At 41.1% G+C, this 25216-nt stretch overlaps 1 protein-coding gene across 1 annotated transcript in view; it reads right to left on the bottom strand.

Moving 5' to 3' along the window:
- MPP7 (MAGUK p55 scaffold protein 7) overlaps positions 1-25216 on the bottom strand; it is a 287565-nt gene that overhangs the window by 161863 nt on the left and 100486 nt on the right. The window contains exon 3 of the mRNA XM_028120937.2: positions 15834-15952. Within this exon, the coding sequence (XP_027976738.1) occupies positions 15834-15952 (119 nt within the window). The remainder of the gene's footprint in view (positions 1-15833; positions 15953-25216) is intronic.

Here is a 25216-nt window from a genome sequence, read left to right as displayed (position 1 = left end):
GTGGCTCCATAGTCCCAGCCCCGAACTGCTACCACAGATGTGTGTGCTCACAAGAAGGGAGAGCCTGGGCATCTGGACACACGGAATACTCCTCAATATACCCAACTTTCCATCATGAAGGCACTCCAAGAGAGGTGACCAGACAACACAATGAGAACGAAATGACCACAAGAATGAAAGAAAAAGGGACAAAAGAAAAAAAGAGGCAGCAAAAGGTCCGAACTTGATCTGGATGAAGAATAAAAAGTGTCCTGGAGGTTACAGGATTCCTTCCTCTAGAAATTACCTTTAGCTCCTTTAGCCACATACTGGACTCACTCTTTATTCATTCAATGATTATTAGCTGAGTGCCTAACATACCAAAGTAAACTTCGGGGAATAGTACCCAGTCCCTCCCCCCACCCAAATCAAATGGAGTTGACGCCAGAAGTTTACTTATAATTCTATTCTAGATTTTGGGACCCATATTTCTGAAGTACTGTTTAAAATGGTGGTTAGGTCTCCAAGCCAGCCCATAAAGCATGTTTAAATCTATCCTGTGAGGGGCGCCTGGGTGGCTCAGTCAGTTAAGCATCTGCCTTCAGCTCAGGTCATGGTCCCAGGGTCCTGGGATCGAGCCCCACATCGGGCTCCCTGCTCCGCGGGAAGCCTGCTTCTCCCTCTCCCCCTGTCCCTCCACCTGCTTGTGGCTCTCTCTCTCTGATAAGTAAATAAAACTTTAAAAAAAAATTTTTTTAAAGTCTATCCTGTGAAATTCTACGTGAACCTTGAGTTTTCTTTCAACAGAGTGTTCCTATACCCTTTTTATACAACTCAGAGACGTGTGGACCTAGCCTCCGGACGACCTGCCACATCCCGTTCCATCATGTCCCTGAGGAACAGGCCACTCCCTTTTTCCATCTGGGTCCACAACGAATTGTGGTAAATGTACTTTGAGAACCAATTCAGAATGTCGGGACCACACTCATGGCCCAAACACCTTCTGGGCAATAGGACATGAAGTACCGCCTGCCCTGGCATTAAAGCAAGGGTTCCAAATACTGCAGAGTCCAGAGATGGAGGTGATAAAGGGAGATGAGCCAGGGTACTGCTAATGCAAACACTCAGCTCATCAAGCCAGTCACTTCCAAACAGTCACCTGTAGGATGATTTGGCAAAACCTAATAAAGTGGGAGATGCACATCTCTGTGGCCCAGGAAACCCACTGTTAGGTAGCAGAGCTAAAGAAGCTGGATATTTCCCTACTAGAATTCCTAGTCTCTGGAACTGGAGAATAATGAGAAGCACCTCCACAAGGAAAATGAGAAAGTTACTGCCTTCCTGACTCTACCCATTCTAGTGAATGAACTGTTCGTAGGTGTTCCGAGGTAGGAAACTCCCCATTTCTGTAGAGGAAACAGACTCCCTGCTATTAAATTAGGAATAAACACAAATTTAAGATGACCGTTCTGAAACTAAGCTTTGAATAATCACTTAAATCTCGCAATAACTTTCAGAAGGCACCGATCCATTATGCTGAACACAGACGACAGCAGCAGGACACAGCCCCATCGAGCAATCATTTCAGGACATCTTGAAGAAGAGAAACTGAGTACCTCCCATTACAGCCCAGCTCCCAGTCACTCATCCCCAGTACCACTCCAATCTCTGAGAAGGGCTACATATGGCCTCTGTTTTGAGAGTATGAATTACAAAGGCAACAATTTACTCAGGGTCTCAGGAATTCCTAACTTCAGCAGACTTTACATGTTTCTGCGCCTGCAAAAATGTAAACTATAACGTAAGAAATAACTTTGTCTGGCTCCTCCAACAGAGTGGGCTGAACAATTACCTTTGACTGGCCAAGGAGCATTACCAGCTGCTGATACCCAGGTCTCCACTCCGTCAGACCAGGTGGCCATGGGTCATTCGCAATGTCTGGCTGTCTCTTCCTTTTCCTCCCACCGAAGGCAAACAGTGCTGCAGAGGCAAGTCACATAACCTCCCCAACGGGTTTACTCTCTGAACCTAACACCACCTCTCCCCTCTCAAACAGCACAACTTGTTTCTAACGAGCCCTGTACCCACAAGTATCTTATAAAATAGTCTTTCAGCCTTGAATCTGATTTACTACTATGTAAATATCACCTCCCCCCCCCCACCCCGGCCCACTACGATGCTTTTCATTGCTTCTGGATTTAAAGAGGAACCTAAAGGGCCAGCACAGAAAATAAGTTTATAAAACTGCTACTCAAAACAGGATAGCTCTTTTTTTTATAGCTTGACTGTATCAATTATCCTGGAAATACCTCCTTTCCGAGCAAGTCTCATGGTGCTAATTATTAAGAAAACTGGAATTACTGAAAGAATAAGATCCCACATTACCTTTCTTCATTTTCTAGAGTTTCCAGGTTGGAGATATAAAATTTTTTAAGTATGTTCTCGTTCACAGGTTGCCTCCTGAGCATCTGTTCAAGACTTATTTTTAGACTCGGACTAGGACGACTTTCACTTTTAAAATTCCACCTAAATCACAAATATTAAAAACCATACAAATTCACATTAATATGGAGATTTAAAATAAACTTCCACAAATTTATCCACCATATCTTCCTTCCACTGGTCAACTACTCTGTCCACGACTTCCTGTGTCTCATTAAAAACAAAATTTCAGGACATCTTTAAAAAGAGAAACCGAATATTCCCAATTACAAGTAAAATTTGGTAGGGAGCTGGTACTCAAATACATGAAGAACTGTTTACAAATCAGTAATAAAACACCAACCAAATTAAAAAGTGGACAAAGGGAGACTTTTGGTTTCAGCTCAGATAATTAAGGAGAATAAAAGTCACAGAGCAAACGGCCACTGGGAAATCCGAAAGAACAGGGGAAGAGAGGGATTCACGGCCAAGGGCAGCTTAGCAGAAGCTGCTGGAGCCAGAAGCTTGTACGAAAACGTCAATGGTAACTCTGATGAATTGATGGTGGCTGAATGTGGACTAGTTCGAGAGTTAAAAACTCCTGAGCCCCAGTCCTAGGGAAGGCCCGAGCGCTTTTCCTCCCACCAAATTCTCATGGTGAAGATGGGAGAAAAATCCCCTAGTGTTTCAAATAGAAGAATAGAGAAACAACCATTTTGAAATACACAGGCCAAGAGCTTTTTCCATAACAGAGGCCTGCCCTCTAAGAGAGGCTGCTTTAAATAGAGCCCTGTCTGACCTGGGCAAAAACTAGTGAGGTTAACTCCAGCCTCTGCTAGCCTTCCTGTCCCAACTAAGGGAAGAAAGGAAAAACAAGAGGCTAAGAAATGCTTCCGAAGGTCATCAGAGCCCAGGGACTCAGGCCCACTAAATAACGGACACTTAATCATCAAGATCACAGAACAACTCACCACCAACAGGGCTCCAGTGAAATAACCTTGGTCATGACTGAGAGCTGTGTGTCACAGACCCCGAGAGCATTCCTAAGGAAAGCCAGAGAAGGAGGCAGGGGAGGGGAAACACATGAAGGGTTCTCTGAAGCCTCTGACCCTGACAGCTACAGCAAACATTCAACACAGCCCAGCTCCTAGGCAGATTAACATAAAAACTCACACTGAAAGCCTAACTGGATCAGTTCCTGTTACCCAATACCTATGTCCAGCTTTCAACAACAACGAAAAGAAGTACAAGATCTGATAAGAGAGAAACACAATCTGAAGAGATAAAGCAACCATCAGAATCAGACTCGGTTAGGACACAGATTTATGGAACCAGGAAATAGGGAGAGTAAAATAAGTATGATTAATATGCTAATGGCTCTAATGGAAAAAGTGGACATGTGAGAACCAGTAGATCATGTAAGCAGGGAGATGGAAACTCAGAAAGAGAATGAAAGTGAAATGCTAGAAATCAAGAACACTGTAACAAGAATGAAGAATGCCTTTGATGTGCTCATCAGTGGACTGGACATGGCCAAGGAAAAAATCAGTAAGATTGAAAATATGCTCATGGAAATTCCCAAAACTGAAATGCAAAAGGGAACAAAATATCCAAGAACTGTGGAGCAGTAATACAAAGGTGTAACAAACACATAATGGAAACACCAGATGAACAAAGAGAGAAAGGAAAAGAACTATTCAAAGTAATAAGGGCTGAGATTTCTCCAGTATCAATGATAAAACCCCAGACCACAGACCCAGGAAGCTCAGAGAACACCAAACCGAATAAACGCCAAAAAGACCTACACCTTGCATTAATAGTCAAACAGCATAAACCAAAGATAAAGATACTGAAAAGAGCCAGAGGAGGGGAAAAAACATCTTACCTACAGAGAACAGGATAGGGAGACGCCTCATCAGAAATCATGCAGGCAAGAAGGCAGCGCTTGGGGGGCAACACGTGTTAAAAGAAAAACCCACCACCTTAGAATTCTGTATCTAGTGAAACTGTACTTCAAAAATGAAAAAGAAATAAAAACAGAACAAACATAAATTCAAGGAATTTGCTGCCCAGTAGACCTGTCTTGTAACAAGTATGAAAAGAAGATCCTCAGGGAGAAGGAAAATGATATAGGTCAGGCACCCAAGAAGGAATAAAAACATAAAACAAAATTGGGGCGCCCGGGTCGCTCAGTAGATTAAGCATCCAACACTTGATTTCAGCTTAGGTCATGATCTGACCCGAGGGTCCTGGGACCCAGCCCTCCGCACTCAGCTGGGAGTCGGCCTGAAGAGTCTCTCTCCCTCTCCCTTGGCCCCTTGCCACCATGCTCTCACTCTCTTTCTCTCTAAAATAAATAAATAAATCTTTAAAAAAGTAAATGTAAAATTAAATCTCTTATCTTTCTTATTCTTGATCAGATAACCGTTCAAAATAATAAGAATAGCAACGTGTTGAGGTATTAAAGAATATGGGTAAATGAAATGAACTAAAGCAACGTTATAAAGGATGGGGACAAAAGGAATTGAGTATATTCTCTTATAATGTACCTGCACTACTTGTGAAAAGGCATAATGTTATTTGAAAGTGGACCTACATTAGTTATAAATGAATGTTGCAAACTCTAGGAAAAGCACAGGAAAACCTTTGTAAAAAGGTGTATGGATGGGGCGCCTGGGTGGCTCAGTTGGCTCAGGTCATGATCTCAGAGTCCTGGGATCGAGCCCCATGTCAAGCTTCCTGCCCCTCCCTCTGCTCCTCCTCTCTCCCTCTCTCTCTCTCTCTCTAATAAATAAATAAATAAAATCCTTTTTTAAAAGTATATGCATATGCTAAGAAAGAATAAATGGAATAATATAAAATGTTCAACTAAAAGCAGAGAAGAAAGAGAAAGAAAAGGTAAAAATATAAAAAGAACAAGCAGAGAAAAAAGAAAAAGAAAGGATAAAAATATAAAAAGAACAAGTGTAAAAACGGAAATCAGTTGCAAACGTGGTGAATATTAACCCATCTGCATCACCAATTACTTTAAATGTGGATGGTCTAAATATGCCAATTAAAACAAGAGACTGTGAGAGTAGATAAAAAGAAGATCCAACTATATGTTGTCTACAAGAAATCCACTTTAAATATAAACACACACAGGTAGATGAAAAGTAAAGGAAGGGAGAAAAACCACGCTTACATTTACCAAAAGAAAGCTAAAGAACCCCTATCAATTTCAGACAAAGCAGATGGTAGAACAAGGAAAATTATCAGGGATAAAAGAGGGTATTACATAATGAAAAAGGGGTCAATTCTCTGAGAACACAGAACAATCCTTAATGTGTACATATATACCTAACAAGAGAGTGTCAAACTACGTGAGGCAAAACTGATAAAACTATAAGGAGAAATGGATAAACACTATCATTCATGGAAACTTCAATACTCTTCTACACAGTAATTGACAGATCCACCAGGTAGAAAATCAGTGAGGACATAGTTGAACAAAACAGCACCAACCAACTGGATCTAACACTTCATCTAACAATAGCAGTATACACAGTCAGCCCAAACTCACACAGAACTAGACAGACCACATCCTGGGCCATAAAACACACCTTAACAATCAAAAAAATGGAAATCATACACTGCTAGCTTAGACCACATGGAGTTAAGTAACAGAAATACAGCAGGAAAATATGTATTTGGAAATTAAATAACAAATGAGTTAAAGATGAGGTATCAAGAGAAATTTTTAAATATTTTGAACTAAATGAAAACACAACTTATCAAAATTTGTGGGATGCTGCAAAGGAGCAGTTAGAGGAAAATTCCAGCGCTGAAGGCATATGTAAAATAAAAAGAGAGAGAGAGAGAAACAACTAAAATCTAAGCTTCCACCTTAGGAAACTAGAGCAAGAAGAGCCAGGAGAAGAAAATAAAGAATAAAATAGAAATCAGTGGAATTGAAACAGGAAAACAGGAGAGCGCCTGGGTGGCTCAGTCGATTAGGCATCCAACTCTTGGTTTCAGCTCAGGTCATGATCTCAGAGTTGTGGGATCGAGCACCACGTCAGGCTCCACACTCCGTGCAGTCTGCTTGAGATTCTCTCTTTTCCTCTCCATCTCCCCCTCCCCTGCTTGTACTCTCAGAAGGGAGGGAGGGAAAGAAGGGAGGGAGGGAGGGAGGGAAAGAAGGGAGGGAGGGAGGGAGGAAAGGAGGGAGGGAGGGAGGGAGGAAAGGAGGGAGGGAGGGAGGGAGGGAGGGAAAGAAGGGAAGGAAAGAAAGAAAGAGGAAACAACTGAGAAAAAAAACAACAAAACCAAAAGCTGGTTCTTTGAAAAGATTAATAAAATTGATAAACCTACAGCCAGGCTAGCCAAGAAAAAATGAGACACAAATTATTAATATCAGAAATGAAAGAGGACTCATCACTATGGATCCTATGGAAACTAAAAATAAAAGATAATGAACAATTCTATGCCCTCAAATTTGATAACTTACATGATATGCACCAATTCCTTGAAAGACACAAGTGACAAAAACTCTCATAAAAGGAGAAATGGGTGATCTAAATAGACCTACATCTAATAGAGAAATTAAATCAACAATTAGTAACCTTCCAAAACAGCAAGGACTGAGTCCCGATGGTTTCACTGGCAAATTTAAGGGAAAAAATTATACCAATCCTCAGACTCTTCCAGAAAAAAATAAAACAGAGGGTGCACTTCCTAACTCATTCTATGAGGCCGGCCTTACCCTACTATCAAAACCAGATGAAGACATTACAAGAAAGGAAAATTACAGACTAGTATCTCTTATGAACAGAGATGCAAAAATTTTCAACAAAATACCATCAAATCCAACAGCATATAATATGAATTATATACGAAAACCAATGGTATTTTTTCCCCAAGAATGCAAAGGCTGGTTCAATATTCAGAAGTATTAATGTAATCCATCAATCCAACAGGATAAAAATATTTATATATATGTGATCATATCAACAGATGCAAAAAAAAAAAACCATTAAAAAATCCAACACCCATTCATGATAAAAATTCTCAGCAAACAGGGAACAGAGGGGACTTCCTCAATTTGATAAAGAACATGTATAAAATACCTAGAGCTAACACCATTCTTAATGGTGAAAAACTAGATTCTTTCCCCCTAAGATACATAACAAGGCAAGGGTGTTCCCTCTTACCACTAATATTCAGTACTTAACTAGAAGTGCCGGCTAATGCTCTAAGACAGGAAAAGGAAATAAAAGGTATACGGATTGGAAAGGAAGAAGTAAAGCTGCCTTTGTTCACGGACAACATGATTATCTATGTAGAAAATCCCAAAGAATCAACTAGAAAAACTCTGGGAACTACTAAGTGATTATAGCAAGGATTCAGGATACAAACTTAATGTACAAAAATCAATTACTTTTCTATGTACCTGTGGTCTATGAGAGAGAGATATATGCAAAACCACCACCAAAGGCCAAAGATGCTGTAAGACTGAAGAAAAAGGCTGACAACTCCAGGTTGACAAGAAATGGTTTATTAAGGGGACTTATGGACAGAAGCCTGTCTTGGGAAGCTGAAAGACAAATAGATCTCCACGACCCCACCTCCAGTAAGACCTGCTTTTACGGCCCAAGAAGCTGGGGACTAAGTGCTGGGGGACCACACAGGAGGAAATGTTTGAAAATCATAATCGTATCTCCAGAGCAGATGAAGGACATTCAAGGGTGTACTTTTTTTTTTTTTTTTTAAGATTTTATTTATTTATTTGACAGAGGGTGAGAGACAGCGAGAGAGGGAACACAAGCAGGGGGAGTGGGAGAGGGAGAAGCAGGCTTCCAGCCAAGCAGGGAGCCCGATGCGGGGCTCGATCCCAGGACCCCAGGATCATGACCTGAGCTGAAGGCAGACGCTTAATGACTGAGCCACCCAGGCGCTCCTTAAGGGTGTACTTAAGGGTGTGACTAGGCGAAAAGAAAGAATGGGGGAGGGAGCTGTCCCCCAGAAGGTGTCAGGTCACAGAGGGCTGTCATCATGGTGGGTCTGTCCAAGACAGCACTGTTCATACTGCCACCAGTGAACAACTGGAATTTGAACTTAAAAACAAAGTACCATTTGCATTAGTGCCAAAGACAAAACTTAGGTACAAATCTAACAAGATGTGTATAGAATCTAAATAAGTACAAAACTCTGACAAAAGAAATCAAAGATGATCTCAATAGAGAAAAATCCATGTTTACAGACAAAAATACACAATATTGTTAAGATGTCAGTTCTTCTCAACTTGATTTATATATTCAACACAATCCCAATCAAAATCCTAGCAGGTTACCATGTATATATGACAAACGGATTCTCAAGCTCACACGAATAAGCAAAAAACCCAGACTAGCTGACACAATACTGAGAAAAACAAAGTCAATGGACTGACACCAGCAAACTTCAAGACTTCCTATGAAGCTACAGTAATGAAGACACAGAAGTATTGGTGAAAGAATAGATAAATGGATCAACAGAACACAACAGAGCCCAGAATAAAACCCACACAATTACAATCAACTGGTCTTTCACAGAGGAGCAAAGACAGCTCAGTGAAGAAAGGCCAGTTTGGGGCGCCTGGGTGGCTCAGTCGTTAAGCGTCCGCCTTTGGCTCAGGTCATGATCCCAGGGTCCTGGGATCAAGCCCCTCATCGGGCTCCCTGCTCGGCAGGGAGCCTGCTTCTCCCTCTCCCACTCCCCCTGCTTGTGTTCCCTCTCTCGCGGTCTCTCTCTGTCAAATAAATAAATAAATAAAATTTTGAAAGAAAGAAAGAAAAGAAAGAAAAGAAAGAAAGAAAGGAAGGAAGGAAGAAAGAAAGAAAGAAAGAAAGAAAAAGAAAGAAAGAAAGGCCAATCTTTTCAAACACTGATGCTGGAACAACTGGATATTCACATGCAAAAATCTGAATCTAGACACAGAAATTATCCCTTTTCACAAAAATTAACTCAAAGTAGACCACAGAACTAAATATAAATACAAAACTGTACAACTCCTAGAAGATAAAGAGAAAATCTAGGTGACCTTGAGCATGGCAATGAGTTTTTCGATGCAACTCCAAAAGCCCAATGTATAAAAGAGAAACTGTTAAGTTGGACATTATTAAAATTAGAAACTTCTGCTCTGTGAAAGAAACTGTTAAGAGAATGAAGAGACTAGCCACAGACTGGAATAAAATATTTGCAGAACACATATCTGATAAAAGACTCATATCCAAAAAAGACAAAAAACTGTTAAAATTCAACAATAAGGGAAAAATGCAACTCAGTTAAAAAAAAAACAGGCAAAAAAATCTGAAAAGACACTTCTGTAAATCTAAGGCTTTTCTAAAAAGTAGGCTATTATTTCAAAGGAATCCAATGTGCAAAAAATGGGCAAAGAAGCCAAACAGACATTTCTGCAAAGATGACAAATAGCCAATAAGCACACAAAAAGATGTTTAACTTAATCATCAGGGAAATGCAAATCACAGCAACAAGGAGGTAGCAGGTCACACCTTCTAGAAAGGGGAAAATAAAAAACTCAGATAAAAACACGTGTTGGCAGGACACCTCGGTGGCTCAGTTGGTTAAGCAGCCGACTCTTGATTTTGACTCCGGTCATGATCTCAGGGTCGTGAGATAGAGCCCCAAGTCAGGTTCTGCGCTCTCGAGGAGTCTGCTTGAGATTCCCCCTCTCCCTCTCCCCACCATCACCCAACCCCTGCTTGCGTGCACTGTCTCTCTCAAATAAATAAATAAATAAATTCTTTTAAAAAAAAGAAGTGTTGGCAAGTTTCAATATGTTAACAAATACCACGCCTGCTGGTGAGGGCAGGCTGCACATCCCCCTCCCTTTCTCAAAACCAAAATCACCTTCCCTCTCCCCCCATTTTGTCACCATCATCTTTGACCTGGAAATCTCATGTCCCATCCCATCTCCATAGCAAATACAACTTCTAGAAAAAAAAAAAAAAGTCTGATATCTTCATTCCCCTGCTTTAAACTTTTCACGATGCAGTAGCTCCTACCGTGTTCGAATAAAGTCAAAGCCATTCAAGAATAGGTCTTGGCCTGGAGCCCCTGGGTGGCATAGTCGGTTAAGTGCTCGACTCTTGATTTCGGCTCAGGTCCTGACCTCAGGGTTGCGAGACTGGGCCCTACGTAGGGCTCCACGCTCAGCGGGGAGTCTGTTAAAGTTTCTCTCCCCCCATGATGGACTCTGAAAAACAAACTGAGGGTTCTAGAGGGGAGGGGGGTGGGGGGATGGGTTAGCCTGGTGATGGGTATTAAAGAGGGCACGTTCTGCATGGAGCACTGGGTGTTATGCACAAACAATGAATCATGGAACACTACATCACAAACTAATGATGTAATGTATGGTGATTAACATAACAATAAAAATTTTTAAAAATAAATAAATAAATATGAAAAAAAAAGTTTCTCTCCCCCTCTTCCTCTGCCCCTCCCCGCACCTGCTCATGCTCTCACAGGCTCTCTCTCCCTTGCTTGCTCTAAAATAAATCAATCTTAAAAAAAAAAAAAAAAAAAGGACCAGGTCTCAGCTTACCTTCTTTTGCCACACTTTGCACCTGCTCCCCACACCCTTCCTTACTTCATGTACCAGCCAAGAGAACCTGTCAGGCTCCACCCTAAAGGCACAATGCCCACTCTCGCCTCCAGGTGCTTGTGTAGGTTATTCCTTCTGCCTAGCTCCCCACCCCCCACAAATTCTCATCTGAGCAGTATCTATTCGATATTCAGATTTCAGCTTAAAATACCAAATCCCCTATGAGCCCCTGAGGTCAGTGCTGAGTCAGGCACCTTGTGCTCTTACACAAAGCTCTACACATGACCTCCCCTAGAATATTGCAACTGCCCATCCCCTCATCTATAAACCCTCTGGGAGACTGCAGACTGCAAGCTAGGGGCTGCTCAACTAGAAACCGTGGTCCTGGGGGCCTATACAGTGTCTGGCATATAGTAAGAACTCAACAAAGACAACATGATTAAAACAATCACTAAAACTTAAAATTAGGTAAGGGGAGCCTGGGTGCTCAGTCGGTTAAGCATCCAACTCTTAGCTCAGGTCTTGATCTCAGGGTACCAGGTTTAAGCCCCATACTGGGCTCCATGCTGGGTCCAGAACCTACTTTAAAAAAAAAAAAAAATTTTAATTGTGTAACTAAATGGGATAAGGGTCTGCCTGAGCATTACCATGACTCCTTTAGGATTGAAATCACAGAAATACAGTAATTAAATGACTTCAAGGGAACTTTCTTGAAAATAATCAACTTGTGTTTTGTTGAAATACTTCAGAATCCCCAAAACAAGGATAAGATTCAGGCTACTACCTTTTTTTCTGCTGCCCGTACACATACATGCAACTATTCAAAACGGTAAAGAAAATATATGCAACTATTGAAAAGGTACTAAAATCTTGATATTCGGGCGCCTGGGTGGCTCCGTTGGTTGAGTGACTGCCTTCGGCTCAGGTCATGATCCTGGAGTCCCGGGATCGAGTCCCGCATCGGGCTCCCTGCTCAGCGGGGAGTCTGCTTCTCCCTCTGACCCTCTTCCCTCTCGTGCTATCTCTCACTCTCTCTCAAATAAATAAATAAAATCTTGATATTCTTCTCCTAGTAATCTAATGCAATTGTGATATAGGAACAAAAATTTCTTGAGGAAACAGAAGTACCAACCTTATTTAAAATAAGTAAGAATGTCTTTATGCCATATCTTCTTCTCAAACCAGATGACAAAAATACATACAACACAAGTAAATAAAAAAATTTAAAGTCAAGAAATCTCAACAGAAAAAAAAGCACCAGAGTAGAAGATAAATTTAGAAATGAGGCTGAGACACAAACTATATGCTTCAGAGTTCTTTTTTTTTTTTAAAGATTTTATTTATTTATTTGAGAGAGCGAGAATGAGAGAGAGAGAGAGCACATGAGAGGGGGAAGGGTCAGAGGGAGAAGCAGACTCCCTGCTGAGCAGGGAGCCCGATGTGGGACTCGAACCCGGGACTCCAGGATCATGACCCGAGCCGAAGGCAGTCGCCCAACCAACTGAGCTACCCAGGCGCCCTATGCTTCAGAGTTCTGCATCTTTGCAAATGAGGGGTCCAAAATGTGGCTCTCTGCTTATTGGTGATCACATCGACTGCATCACGTGAATACCAGTAGCCTTGTCTTGCCACACCTTATAGATGACATTTCTCACATAGTCTATCTGTACCATCTTTCTTTGGATAGTTCTAAAATCTCAAGCTCATGGTTTTTTTTGGGGGGGGGGGCAGGGTTTAGACTTTTTTATTTATTCATTTGACAGAGACAGCACAAGCAGGGGGGAGGGGCAGAGGGAGAGTGAGAAGCAAACCCCTTGCTAAGCAGGGAGCCTGACACAGGGCTCGATCCCAGGACCTTGGGATCACGACCTGAGCCGAAGGCAGATGATTAACTGACTGAGCCACCCAGGTGCCCCGCATGCTCATAGTTTTAATTATTCAACTCTTCAATTTAGATGTTTTTCTTTTAAAAAAATATCCACAGCAAACGCTCTCTAGGATCATATTTCCTTTCCAGTGACAAGCTCATAACTGCCGTCTTCCTGCCAGGGTGCGGGTCATGATCCTAATGTGGCAATGCCATACCTGTCACAGAAGGTAGTGCCAAACTGCTTCTTCTTAAGTATATTTTACATCAGACCAGAAAGTTACATGCATTTAAAACTGTGATGGGGCACCTGGGTGGCTCAGTTGGTTGAGCATCTGACTCTTGGTTTTGGCTCAGGTCATGATCTCAGGGTTCTGAGATCGAGCCCTGCTTCAGGCTCCACAGTCAGCAGGGAGTCTGCTTGAGATTCTTTCTCTCCCTCTGCCCATCCCCCTGCTTGTGCTTGCTCTCTCTCTTAAATAAATCTTTTAAAAAAAAAAAAAGATTTGACAACCACTTTTTTTTTTTTTTTTTACATAAAATAAGGTCACTACTGCGAAAATTTTGTGCTAGGATAAAATCAAGTTTTGCCTTCACCCATCTTTCAATCACACACCAACAGCTTCAACTGTAGGCAAAAGAGCCTAACATCAAAGCACATTTTGATTCACTCTAGAACACATCTTTTCCAATTCCTTCTGCTCTACCAAGATTTATGTACAAAAGCTGGAGGCTGCTAGCCTCCAAACTTCAATAGAGGCACTTGGAATACAGTGAAGCGGACTGTTCAGCTGCTTAAAGTGGATCCCATGAGCCTGCCTCCTGGAGGCATTTGCGGCTTTACATACTTGAAAATGAATAGAACGGGTCAAAGGACGCACTTGAGGTCTGCATTAGATAGAAGCTGGGGGTTGCGGGGAGGGGCGGGGGGGGGGGAGAATGAGTAAGAAACAGAGAATGGACTAGAGAGACATAGTAAACCTTACTTTAAAGGTCTGACAGCAATTAACTGAAAGATACTTGCACCAGTACATGTGCTACCATGCTATTTAAATAGTGGCAACATCAATTTATTTATTCACCGTTTTTCTAAAACCACATACCCGTAACTGTATGCTTCCTAACCACTCACTATTCACATTTACTTTGAAAAACCACCTGTACTTAAAACTCAAGAGCTAGTGTAACTAAGACTTTTTTTTAAAACATTAGGGTTCTTTTAATAGCAATAACAACCATCTCTGTCATTACTTTGCAGCCCTTCACAAGCTATGATAACTAATATTTTCAATGCTTAACGCCTGCTTTTATTTGCCTAACCTATGTAGCTATCAAAGAACTGAGATAGTCACTATTTTATTTGAAACTCACAAACAACCCTGTCAACAAATAATATAATTTCCATTTTATAGGAAGGAAACACAGTAGCCACATCACAAATAGAAACACACATGTGTGCACTGTTTTAGGCGTGTTTATTTAATGATTAAGGGGGTGACGATGTCATTTGAAATACATTTCATTCCTTCTAGATCAAATCCATCGGAACAAATCCAGAGCCATCCAACTTCCATACATTCAACACAAGAATGTGTTCATGATTGCCTCAGTAAATCCTGAACTTCATAATCTCAAGCCATTTCTTTTCTTTTTTTTTTTTTTTTTAGATTTTATTCATTTATTCATCAGAGAGAGAGAAGGAAGAGAGCACGCATAAGCAGGGGAAGTGGCAGGCAGAGGGAGAAGCAGGCTTCCCGCCGAACAGGGAGCCCAACGCAGGACTCAATCCAGGACCCTGGGATCACGACCTGAGCCAAAGGCAGACGCTTAACGGACTGAGCCACACAGGTGTCCCTCTCAAGACATTTCTAACACATCCCAGCAGAGCAACTAAACAACCAAAAATTTTTCAGAACACAAAGATACCTTGGCAATTATATAAAAACTAAAGGACTCTAGTCTTTATGGGTATTGCTAGGAAAATTACACATCTCAACATTTTCATTTCTTGAGAGTTGCCACTGCTCGAAGCATGCAAATTTCAGCAAATTTGACAAGAAAAAAAAAGTCATAAAAACTCCTCTATCCTGTGAAGCAACAGCACCCCAGAAGTGGTTCATTTTCAAATACCATCCATCAGTAATAGCCTTCTCTCACAACAGACAACCGTAACAAATTTAGCTGACTTCAGTATTGGTCCAAATAGAGCTAACGCACCAGAGGTGTCCATCTCCTACAGACTCAAGTAAGGCTCACCATTTTTTTCAGCTTGAGTTAAATGAAAGAAAATGCAATTCATATTTCCAGAAGCAAAAGTGGCATATTTTCCAGTAAGCTTCTTGTTCTCATTTTACTATTTTAAGAGTTCTGATCACTCCCAGCATTGCTGTGTGGCAAGATCTCATTTCTGGTGGCTGATCATTTCCATGGCACGATGCTTTACCAAAACCGTCTCCAGAAGCTGTTTTGATTCATATTTAGCTTCAGTGTATTTATACACAAAATACCATTTCAATGGCATCGTGCCAAAAAAGAAATAGCTTGCTCGGATTTCAGTTGACTTTGTTAAAGGAAATTATTTTAAATTAATGTGGCTATTGAACTGCTGCCATTCTTAACCTCAGAAAATATATTCCTTCTAATTTTTGCTGTGAACGTTTATTTATTTAAGTTAAATTCCAGCTCGTGAATGTTGACCATAAGGAGTCTAAACCTTCCTGCTACTATTTCATATTCTTCTTCTAAACAAGGGCAGGCACATACTGGCCACATTAGTATGCAGAGCCAGATCGCCACCATTAAGTGAAATCATCTATGTATTTTTGGTAGAATCTTTAACAACTTCCACGCCTGTCATAGAAATGGAACAAGGCTATTTTGTTTTCAGACAGCAACAATTTGATCTCTGGTTTACTAGATGGCGCTCAAAATATTTTTCCATATGTTTTACCGCAAAGAGAATCTGACATCAGCGTGGTTTACCTTTACCAGTGAATGCAGGCTTTTTTCACCAAACATATCCCAAAGGAAGGTCAGGTCTTCCTGGCTATCCACATGTGGCTGCAGCTGGGCTGGCAAAGCAGTCAACAGCTCATACAGACCTATAAAATGAAAATAAAACACAAAGCGTAATCTTAGAGTGATCTCATTAATTTCACGTAAGGTGTGTGTAAATGACAGCTGCAACATGCCGTTTATATTGGATCTGTATTCTAGGCCATCAAGCAAAACCCTCTCCCAAGAAGCCAACGAAACTTTTTGATTTTTAAATCCCAACCAAGTATGTATCAACAGGCTAGTTTTTACCTTTCGGTTGTCAACATTCTACAGGCATCCAAGTTTACATAACCTGAGACAGAAAATGTGTACAAGCTTTCAGAGAAAGAAGAAAACGCATACATTCCTTTCCTTAATCGTTATTACATTTCCCTCGATGTTTGCCAAAGAGTGAAATGAGTCATGAATAGGAAAAACTTCCTTAGAAGAGCAAAAAACTGATAGAATGGTCCATTAAAAAAGGTTTTGTGGTTTCCAAATAGTTCCTAATAATATATAGCTTCAAAAACATTTGCATTATCTAACATCCAAAATCAAGTTCTAAAAAGTAAGACGGATTCAACCATCCTTGGTGTTGCTTCACTGTAGTCGCCTGGTTTTAAAACAACAACAACAAGCTACACAGAACTGAGTTTCAACTGGACTCTGCTCTGGGCGTATGTGATACCCTCTGAAAGAGTTAAGGTAAAAGACGCGGGTTACTTGGAGCCCTCCTCACTAGAAGCTTCCCTGGGGTAGACAGTAGCGCCATGTTCCACAGTAGCTGACTGCAGAAACCATCCATCTCCTTCAGGAGCCATCAGACTCCGGTCCAAGAAAGGTTGCGACAGCGCCTGCCCAGGACTCTTCAGGGAGGTGACCTGGCAGGAGTCAGTATCAACTCTTAGCACATGTTTCACTTTCCAGGGGGATTACATGAGGTAAAAAGGACAAAATTCCTTTTATTTCTGTCTGCTGTCTACAAAAACACCGAGACCTCCTGGGATCTACAACACACAGGGCTGTTGTTATTCCTACGCTGAGTAAGTGCAGTGGTTCATGAGAGGGACAGCTTTACAAGATACTTAACTAGCAAAGAATTGTAAATTATGGCCTGCTGATTAGTGTATCTATTATCATCCAAAAGCGTTATAATATTCTGATGATCAGTGATAATTTGCAACCAGATGTATTAGCTCTCGCTTGGAAAGTTGGATCTGTTAACTTGAGAGTTTAGATTAAACTCAAACATTCCTGGGACTGCATTTGACCAAAAAGATCTATAATATTCTAGGAACAAAAAAAAAACTTCTCCCTATTCCGTTCTTAAGTATTCTTGATGGTTTATATTTACTCCCTTAAAAACCTGGCATCTTGCCTAAACTAGCTCTTATTTATAAATTTGTAAAAACATTTTTTATTAACATATAATGTCTTGTTTCAGAGGTACAGATCTGTGATTCAATAGTCTTACACACTTCACAGTGCTCACCATAGCACATACCCTCCCCAATGTCCATCACCCAGGCACCCCATCCCTCCTACCCCCCCAGCACTCCAGCAACCCTCAGTTTGTTTCCTGAGATTAAGAGTCTCTTATGGTTTGTCTCCCCCTCTGGTTTCGTCTTGTTTCATTTTTCCCTCGCTTCCCACATGATCCTGTCTTGTTTCTCAAATTCCTCTTATCAGTGAGATCATAAGATAATTGTCTTTCTCTGACTGACTTATTTCACTCAGCATAATACCCTCTAGTTCCGTCCACATTGTTGCAAATGGCAAGGTTTCATTTTCTGATGGCTGCATAATGTTCCACTGTATGTATGTGTATATCTATATATATGTGTATATATATATATATAAACATTTTTAAGGTGTCCGAACGTAATTCAATGTATAATAATACAGGTCTCACTTTACACATATACATATACACACACATTTAAAGTAATGACAATTGCCAACATCTGTGGTTAAAGTCAGAGGTTCAAGTTGAAAACTATGTAAAAAGAAGGCAGAGTTTCACTGTTTTATATTGACTTCAGGAACAGTAAAAATGATTCCTTATTCCTTGGTAATATGATTAGTTTAATGATACTAATTTGACTATAATATAATTTATAAGGTATAGTTGTTGGGGGGGTTAAATGAGGTAATATATATTAGAACAGCCCCTGGCACATGGTAGTCTGTTTCAGATGTAGCACAGTGAGCTTCAGCCATTGTTGTTATTATTACTGTTATTCATCATTACCATTCTTTGTTTAAAGATTTATTTATTCATTTTAGAAAGGGGGAGGTAGGTGCAGAGGGAGAAAGAGTCTTGGGCAGACTCCCTGCTGATCATGGAGCCCGATGTGGGGCTCAATCTCATGATCCCGAGATCACGACCTGAGCCAGAACCAAGAGTTGGATGCTCAACCAACCACACCACCCAGGCACTCCCACCACTACTATTATTAAAAAAGCAAAAGTCTGAGTCAAACAGACCTAGATTCAAACCAGGTCTATCCTTCAGTTATTTCACATAACTTAACCTCAGCCTTGTTGCCCTCATCTGTTGGAAAAGAAATGGTAATCTGCACATGTAATAAAATTGAACAGAAAAAAATATACAAACATGTACGTATACACAAAGAAGTGCACGTGATACAGGGGGAAATCTGAGAAAGGGTAATGGACTGCATCAGTGACAATGTGCCCCTTGCAATTACTACGGTTATGCAAGATGTTACCACCGGAGGAAGCAGGGTCAAGGGTACACAGGATCTACATTATTTCTATGAACACAGGAATCCACATTATCTCAAAATACAGGTAAAACCAAAGGAGACATTGTGGTGAATGTGATTGTTGTAAGAATTCAAGGGAACAATGCACATAGCAGCACTGAGCCCTGTGGCTGGCACTCAACAGGCATTTGATAAATAAATAAATAAATATATATATATATATATATACACACACACATAAATATGTTCTTCTTTTCTTAATATGCCTCATCTGGAATGAAAACCCCATTGCAATGGTACAAAGTCAAAACAACAGCTAGTGATACATTCCCCTGGACCCAATACCATACTCAGAAAGAAAACCACCCTAGTCTTTTACATATGGAAAATGTTAACTTTACCCAAGTACTGCTTAACTTTTTGTCGGAATAAATCATATTATTTTACATTACAATAATAATTTCTCTGTTAGCAGTAGCTCATAAACCTGAGTTTTCTGGGTTTTCCGAGCTTTATGCAATCATAACTCATATGCCCCCCTAGCTTGGCACCCTCGTGACGACAGCAGTCACTTCTCTTGAGCTCCCACATCTTGTAGCCCCACCAAAGCCAAGAAGAGACAGGACAGTGCCAATCAGAAATGAAAGAGGCTGAGAAGAGTTAGGAGGGCGGGCGAGTGGCCTCAATGCAGGTAACATGGCCCACCACATCCACTCAAGTACGTCAGAGAGACCCCAGAAACCAGCTCAGTCCATGGCTAAAACCAGGTCCCTGTTCTCACAGGGGCTTTTTATATTCAGTTCCTAGAGTTCCAATAGTGAACACCACTATGAAATCCAAATGGTTTGGGTCCTTGATATTCAGAGAGCAAGTAACAGAGTTTAGCTAACAAGGGTTATCTTGGACAATCTTACCTACATCTACCTACATCTACTGAATCTTACCTAAATCTGAGCAAGAACTGGGACTACACTCCTCTGTAGTCATTCAAGCTCACGAGTGCTTCATTCCAGTACACCATTATGGTACCTACCTAGAGGTCTAAGACAAATCAGCCATGATCCCTGTCCTCAGGACGTCACAGTGTAGAGAACAAGCACAGACAGGTCGGTTAGGAAGTGCAGAGCAGGGTTAGGCCGCGTGGCAAGGCAAGGTAAGTGGTCAATTCCTCTAAAGGAGGGAGAAGACACCAGGGAAGGCTTCAGCAAAGAATCACACCTGAGTTACATCTTGAAAGCTTCCACTCCTAAGAATCAGCATTTATGAGTTCTTCCATTCAGAGCACTACATTAGTTCCTCTATACAAGTAGGTGGAGAATATGCCACCACCTCTACCCCAGAGATCTTACATCTTGGATAACACAGAATACATATCATATATGCTCAAAGAGAAAGCAATCCTATTTATAATGATCTCCTGTTTGGGGCGACTGGGTGGCGCAGTCAGTTAAATGGTTGACTCTTGGTTTCAGCTCAGGTCGTGATCTAGGGATCATGAGAACCAGCCCCGCATCAGGCTCTGTGCTCAGCGTGGAGTCAGCTTGAGATTCTCTCTCTCTTCCCCCTCCCCCCACCATCACTCTTGTGCGCACGCACTCGCTCTCTCTCTCTCTAAATAAGTCTTCAAAAAAAAATAATAATGATCTCCTATTTGTCCAAGTAAAGATTCAAAATGTATATTCCTCCAAGTAAAATAAACAGATGTTTAGGCTGTGGATAAAATATTCAAACAGCAAACTAATTTTCACGGATGTTGTGAGATGCCCATGCCAGCTTATAGTATTTAAATTATAATTTGGTTAGGAACACACACTTTTAATTACCTATTAAGTACAAATATCATAATTTAGATATTTGGGGTTTGCCCCACTTGCACATTTCATGCAACCATTTTATTTAAATTCTTCACAATGACTTCTTTATCACAACTACCACTTGCAGAGCTGGAAGAGATCATTTTCACTTCTAGTTATTTGAGACACAACATTTTTCTGAATGCATGGGAGATGCCTTCACTAAGAATCTGGGTAAAGCTGAGTGCTTTTCCACCTGATCTACACCTCTATGTTTTTATCTCCACACCAAAATCACTTACCTACTCTCTAAGTATCTCTAACACTTGCAGGTCTGAGGTTTTTAACCCCTCTCCAAGAAATATTAACCCGGTTTAAACTTCCTTGTCTCTTTAAAAACAACAACAACAATTCTGTCAGATGATCTTTTCAATGACTCCAGAAACAGAAACTTGGGTTATATGAGAATAATTAGGGCTTCTCCAATCAACACATTTTTATGTAAGGAACAGAGAAAACGGTCTATAAGAAATTTTGTAAGGGCCTGACTATAAGGCAGCTCTCTCTTCTCTAAGAGATCATTTTAGTAGTAGAAAAGAAATCTCACCTTCTGTTTAGGTAGACACAATACAAGACACGGTCAGACACACATGAAAAAATTATCTCATAAAAATGTTCCAGCAGGAAGAAAGGCAGTATTTTTGTATTAGGGATTTTATATGCTGAGAGAAAAGAAGGCAACAACAGCAAAACTAAAATACAAAAGGTTCGTTTGATTAACATGTACAACAATTATAGCGATTTAAAGGAGAGGGCAATCAGTAAAGGTTAAAGAAGGCTATTCAAAGGGTCTAAAGGAAGGAAAATATGGCCTGGAAGTGTACACAGCCATGTAGAAAACACCCAAGATGAAAAGTCAGCAGTAATCATGTAATGTAGAGATTTTTTTTTTTAAGATTTTATTTATCGATTTGACAGAGACACAGCGAGAGAGGGAACATGAGCAGGGGGAGTGGGAGAGGGAGAAGCAGGCTTCCCGCTGAGCAGGGAGCCCAGTGAGGGGCTCGATCCCAGGACCCTGGGATCATGACCTGAGCTGAAGGCAGATGCTTAACGACTGAGCCACTCAGGTGCCCCTAAATGTAGAGATTTTTAAAGCCAAAAATACAGCTAAAATTCTGTAAAGCTGAAGAAAAGACTAGGAAGTACTCAAACCCAAATTTCTGCTTTGTATGTTTGCCTCGGTCATGGTCCAATCCAGAGATGAGAGCTGTGCAGTAATTTGAACCAGGAAAGTTTAATATAAATCTAGTGGTAAAGCAAAATCTCAAGAATACCTGGCGCTGAAGGAGAAGACCCAGAAGGAGACAACAGTGGAAGAGGAGCTCCCTCCCCAAGACTAGGATTCTCAGCTCATTAGAGGTGGTGTGATTACAACCCAGTAGACCCACCAGATGGCCTGGCCACTGTCACCGGGCCAGCAGGAAACACCCCTCCAGGGTACCAGTGGGCAGAAAACCATGGCTGGGACCAATGCTTCACCAGGGTTTCAGTGGGGAGAGGCTGGGCAAGCTAGAAACCACTGCCAGGACCAGAAAGCCAAAATAATCCCCGCAGGTGGGCAGAAAAGTGTGAAAGGGACTGGCAAACAGAACTCCCCCCCCGACCCCTGGGGTGCTGGCCGGTCAAGACTGGGAAGCTGACTTCTGGGGTGCCTGAGAGACCCATCAGGAACTTCCCTATAGGGGTGCCGTTGAAACTCAGGAGGAAGCTGTCCACCGGGGTGCCACCAGAACTCAAAGCGGGGTAAGCACCACTGGATGCTTCCCACAGGTGCTGCTGCCAAATCCCATGAGAAGAACAGAAACAAGTGAAAAACACCAAAACAAGGAAGCGCTGCCTCCTCCTCCTGCAGGGTGCCCTAGTGACCTCCCCTGACAAAGCTTAGCATCACACCAGCTGCAAAGAAGAATCATTAAAGGGCCCAGCTTAACGTTCACAGAGCAGGCAGTAAAATACGGATTTGGAGTGGCGAGGCAATAAAATGATACTTGGCCCAATCTTCTATACGGAGATGTAAGTGTGCGCGAGTGTGCGTGTGGGAGCACGGGAGGAGGTTCTCTTCTTTTGGGGAGGAGGGATGTTGCCTTTCTGCTTTTATTCCGGTTATTCTGGTGTGGCTTTCTGCTGCTTGGCAGCAGGGACACTGAAAAATATTTAATCAGCGGTTAGTGAAGGTAAAGCTTCTACTAATATGGATTTTGAAAGAGAAATCAATGCTTGCCAATTTTAACAGTACGCGAAGCCTGGACCCCACAGCTCAGTTATAAAGGGGACGTTAATTAGGTCAAAGTTCTAAGTTCAAAGGTGACAAATGAAGAACACTCAGGCCTAGCCAAAGAGCGCTCTCTTGACTTCAACCTCCTCAAAAGTGCCCAGTGTTTATAAAAGAGGGCAGAGAGACAGTGTTTTCCAAACAATTTAAAAAAAAAAAAAAAAAACCTAAAACTGGGAAAACAATACAAAGTACAAAGAGCAACACTTTAGGAACTAAGGGAGGTGCTTAGAGCCAAGAGCAGCTGAGTGCAGAGGGACACAGAGGTGTTTTACGATTTTTATAAATTGGTCACTGAAGCCTGCCATCGAGGAACTAAATATTGTGCTCTACTCTCCCCTTCCCAAGGACTGTTAGATGGCAAATGCTGGCTGTCTGAAATCATGAAAAATAATACACTGATGAGACTATCTGAATACAGACTAAATTGCTCACTCTGCAAACCAGTGCATTAAGCCATCCCATATGTAGACCACGATCTTAATTTAACTTCCCTGACTCATTTGAAGTTAAATGTGCAACAGCTGGCTTCTCTGCGACCTTACTACACTGAATGATAAACATATCTGTCATTTTCCTTAAAGATAAAAACCTAAATGCTTCCTCCCCACCTCCAACAACTTATGGTCAGAGTATGTTCTTGAGGCTTTTTGAGCCCTGGGCCACGCAAGTGACAGAGGGTCAGTGGTAGTATTTCACATACAGATTGAAATACTTTGATGCTTTAGCAACTTGTCTTGTGGTGCATTGTTGTTTTTTTTTAAATAAGAGTAGTGTTGTAAAGTTAAAGTCATAAGTCTATAATAATCTTATTATCTTGGTATAAGATGCATGTTCCATAACAGGCCAGTGATTTGATCAAGGTCTGGGGTAGACAACGCTGACTTAATCCATAAGGAAATGTAACCATGCTGAATAAACAATTCACCCAATGTCGCACATTTAAGTGCTAGTAATAATCCTACCTAATGTTTACAGAGCTAAGTTAAGTGCTTTGCCTCACCCACCGCTCTCCATAAGTAGATTCCATTACTACCTTCATTTTACAGGAGGAAATACATTTAGCCTAGTAAGTGGCATATCCAGAACTTAACCTCGGCTCTGCCTATGCTTCTGTAATAACCCCAACATTTCAATCTCCTACTCAAAAACCTCCAAGAGCTACCTTAAAGAGAAAAGTTAAAGGCCTAACCTGATACCCAAATTACAGATGGAGCAAATATATCAAATATAAACTAGTGGAACATTTCATAGAATATTTTTGTCATGTTGGAGTCAAATGCTTTTCTTAGCATAGAAAGAACTTAAAAACTATAACTGGCCATCACTGATAGACTTTATAACAAAATTTTCACACATCAAAAAAACCAAAGAAGTTTGCAGAGAAACTACTAAAAATTACTTGCACCAAGCGAGTGATTGATGTTAAGTATAATGAGAGATGAATAAATTGACAGAAAAATGGGGAATGGCTCATGGTGGTAGAAGAGATGGCCCCCAATGTTCAATTTGACATATAATATTAAATAATCCTAAAAAGTCAAGCAAAGCATATCATTTCCTCCTCCCAATTTAGGAAATAAATTTACAAACAGCCAGGAGTGCCTGGCTGGCTCAGTATAGAGAGCATGTGACTCTTGATCTCAGGGTCATGAGTTTGAGCCCCACACTGGGTGTAGAGATTACTTAAATAAGTAAGTAATTTTAAAAATAAATAAATAAATTTACAAATACCCAGTCTTCACAAAGATGTGGGAAAACAAACCCAGCAATCATTTGTTGGAATAGAGAAATGTTTTTTTAGAGAATGAATAGAGAATGAATGTTATTCATTCATTCAATCAGCATTTATTGACCACCATAAGTTCAAATGTGCCAGATGCTGGTCGAGGTGTTTGGGATGTATCAGTAAACCAAAAAGGCAATGATCCCTACCTTTATGGAGCTAATGCTCTAGAGGGAAGACAAATAGTAAGCATTAGAAGTAAACTATATACAGTATGTTGGAAGGTGACAAGTACTGACAGAAAAAGACAAAGTAGAGGCACCTGGGTGGCTCAGTTGGTTGAATGCCCAACTCTTGATCTGGGCTCAGGTCATGATCTCAGAGTTAGGAGATCGAGTCCCATGTCAGGCTCTGCGCTCAGTGTGGAGTCTGCTTGAGATTCTCTCTGCCACTTCCTCTGCCCCTCCCCCAGCTTGTGCTCTCTAAATAAATAAATAAAATCTTTAAAAAAAAAATGTAGAGCAGTGTAAGATAGATCCGTTTCTGGGCCACTCACATGGCAATGACAAATTAAGGAGTCTGGCTGCACTACAATGAGGAAGTGACAAACGAGCAAAGACATGAAGGTGATGGAGTTAGCGATGTGAGTATCTGAGGGACAAGCATTCCAGGTAGAGGGATCAGACGATACAAAAACCCAAGCCTCTAAGAGACAGGGCATGCCTGGAGCATCTGAGGAAGGGCAA

Source organism: Eumetopias jubatus, unplaced genomic scaffold (genome assembly GCF_037043125.1).
Source record: "Eumetopias jubatus isolate StellerSeaLion01/CBP00866 unplaced genomic scaffold, mEumJub1_p1.0 scaffold_8, whole genome shotgun sequence".
NCBI lineage: Eukaryota > Metazoa > Chordata > Mammalia > Carnivora > Otariidae > Eumetopias > Eumetopias jubatus.
Note: the sequence above shows the minus strand (reverse complement) of the source record. Positions and strands in the feature narration are given on the sequence as shown.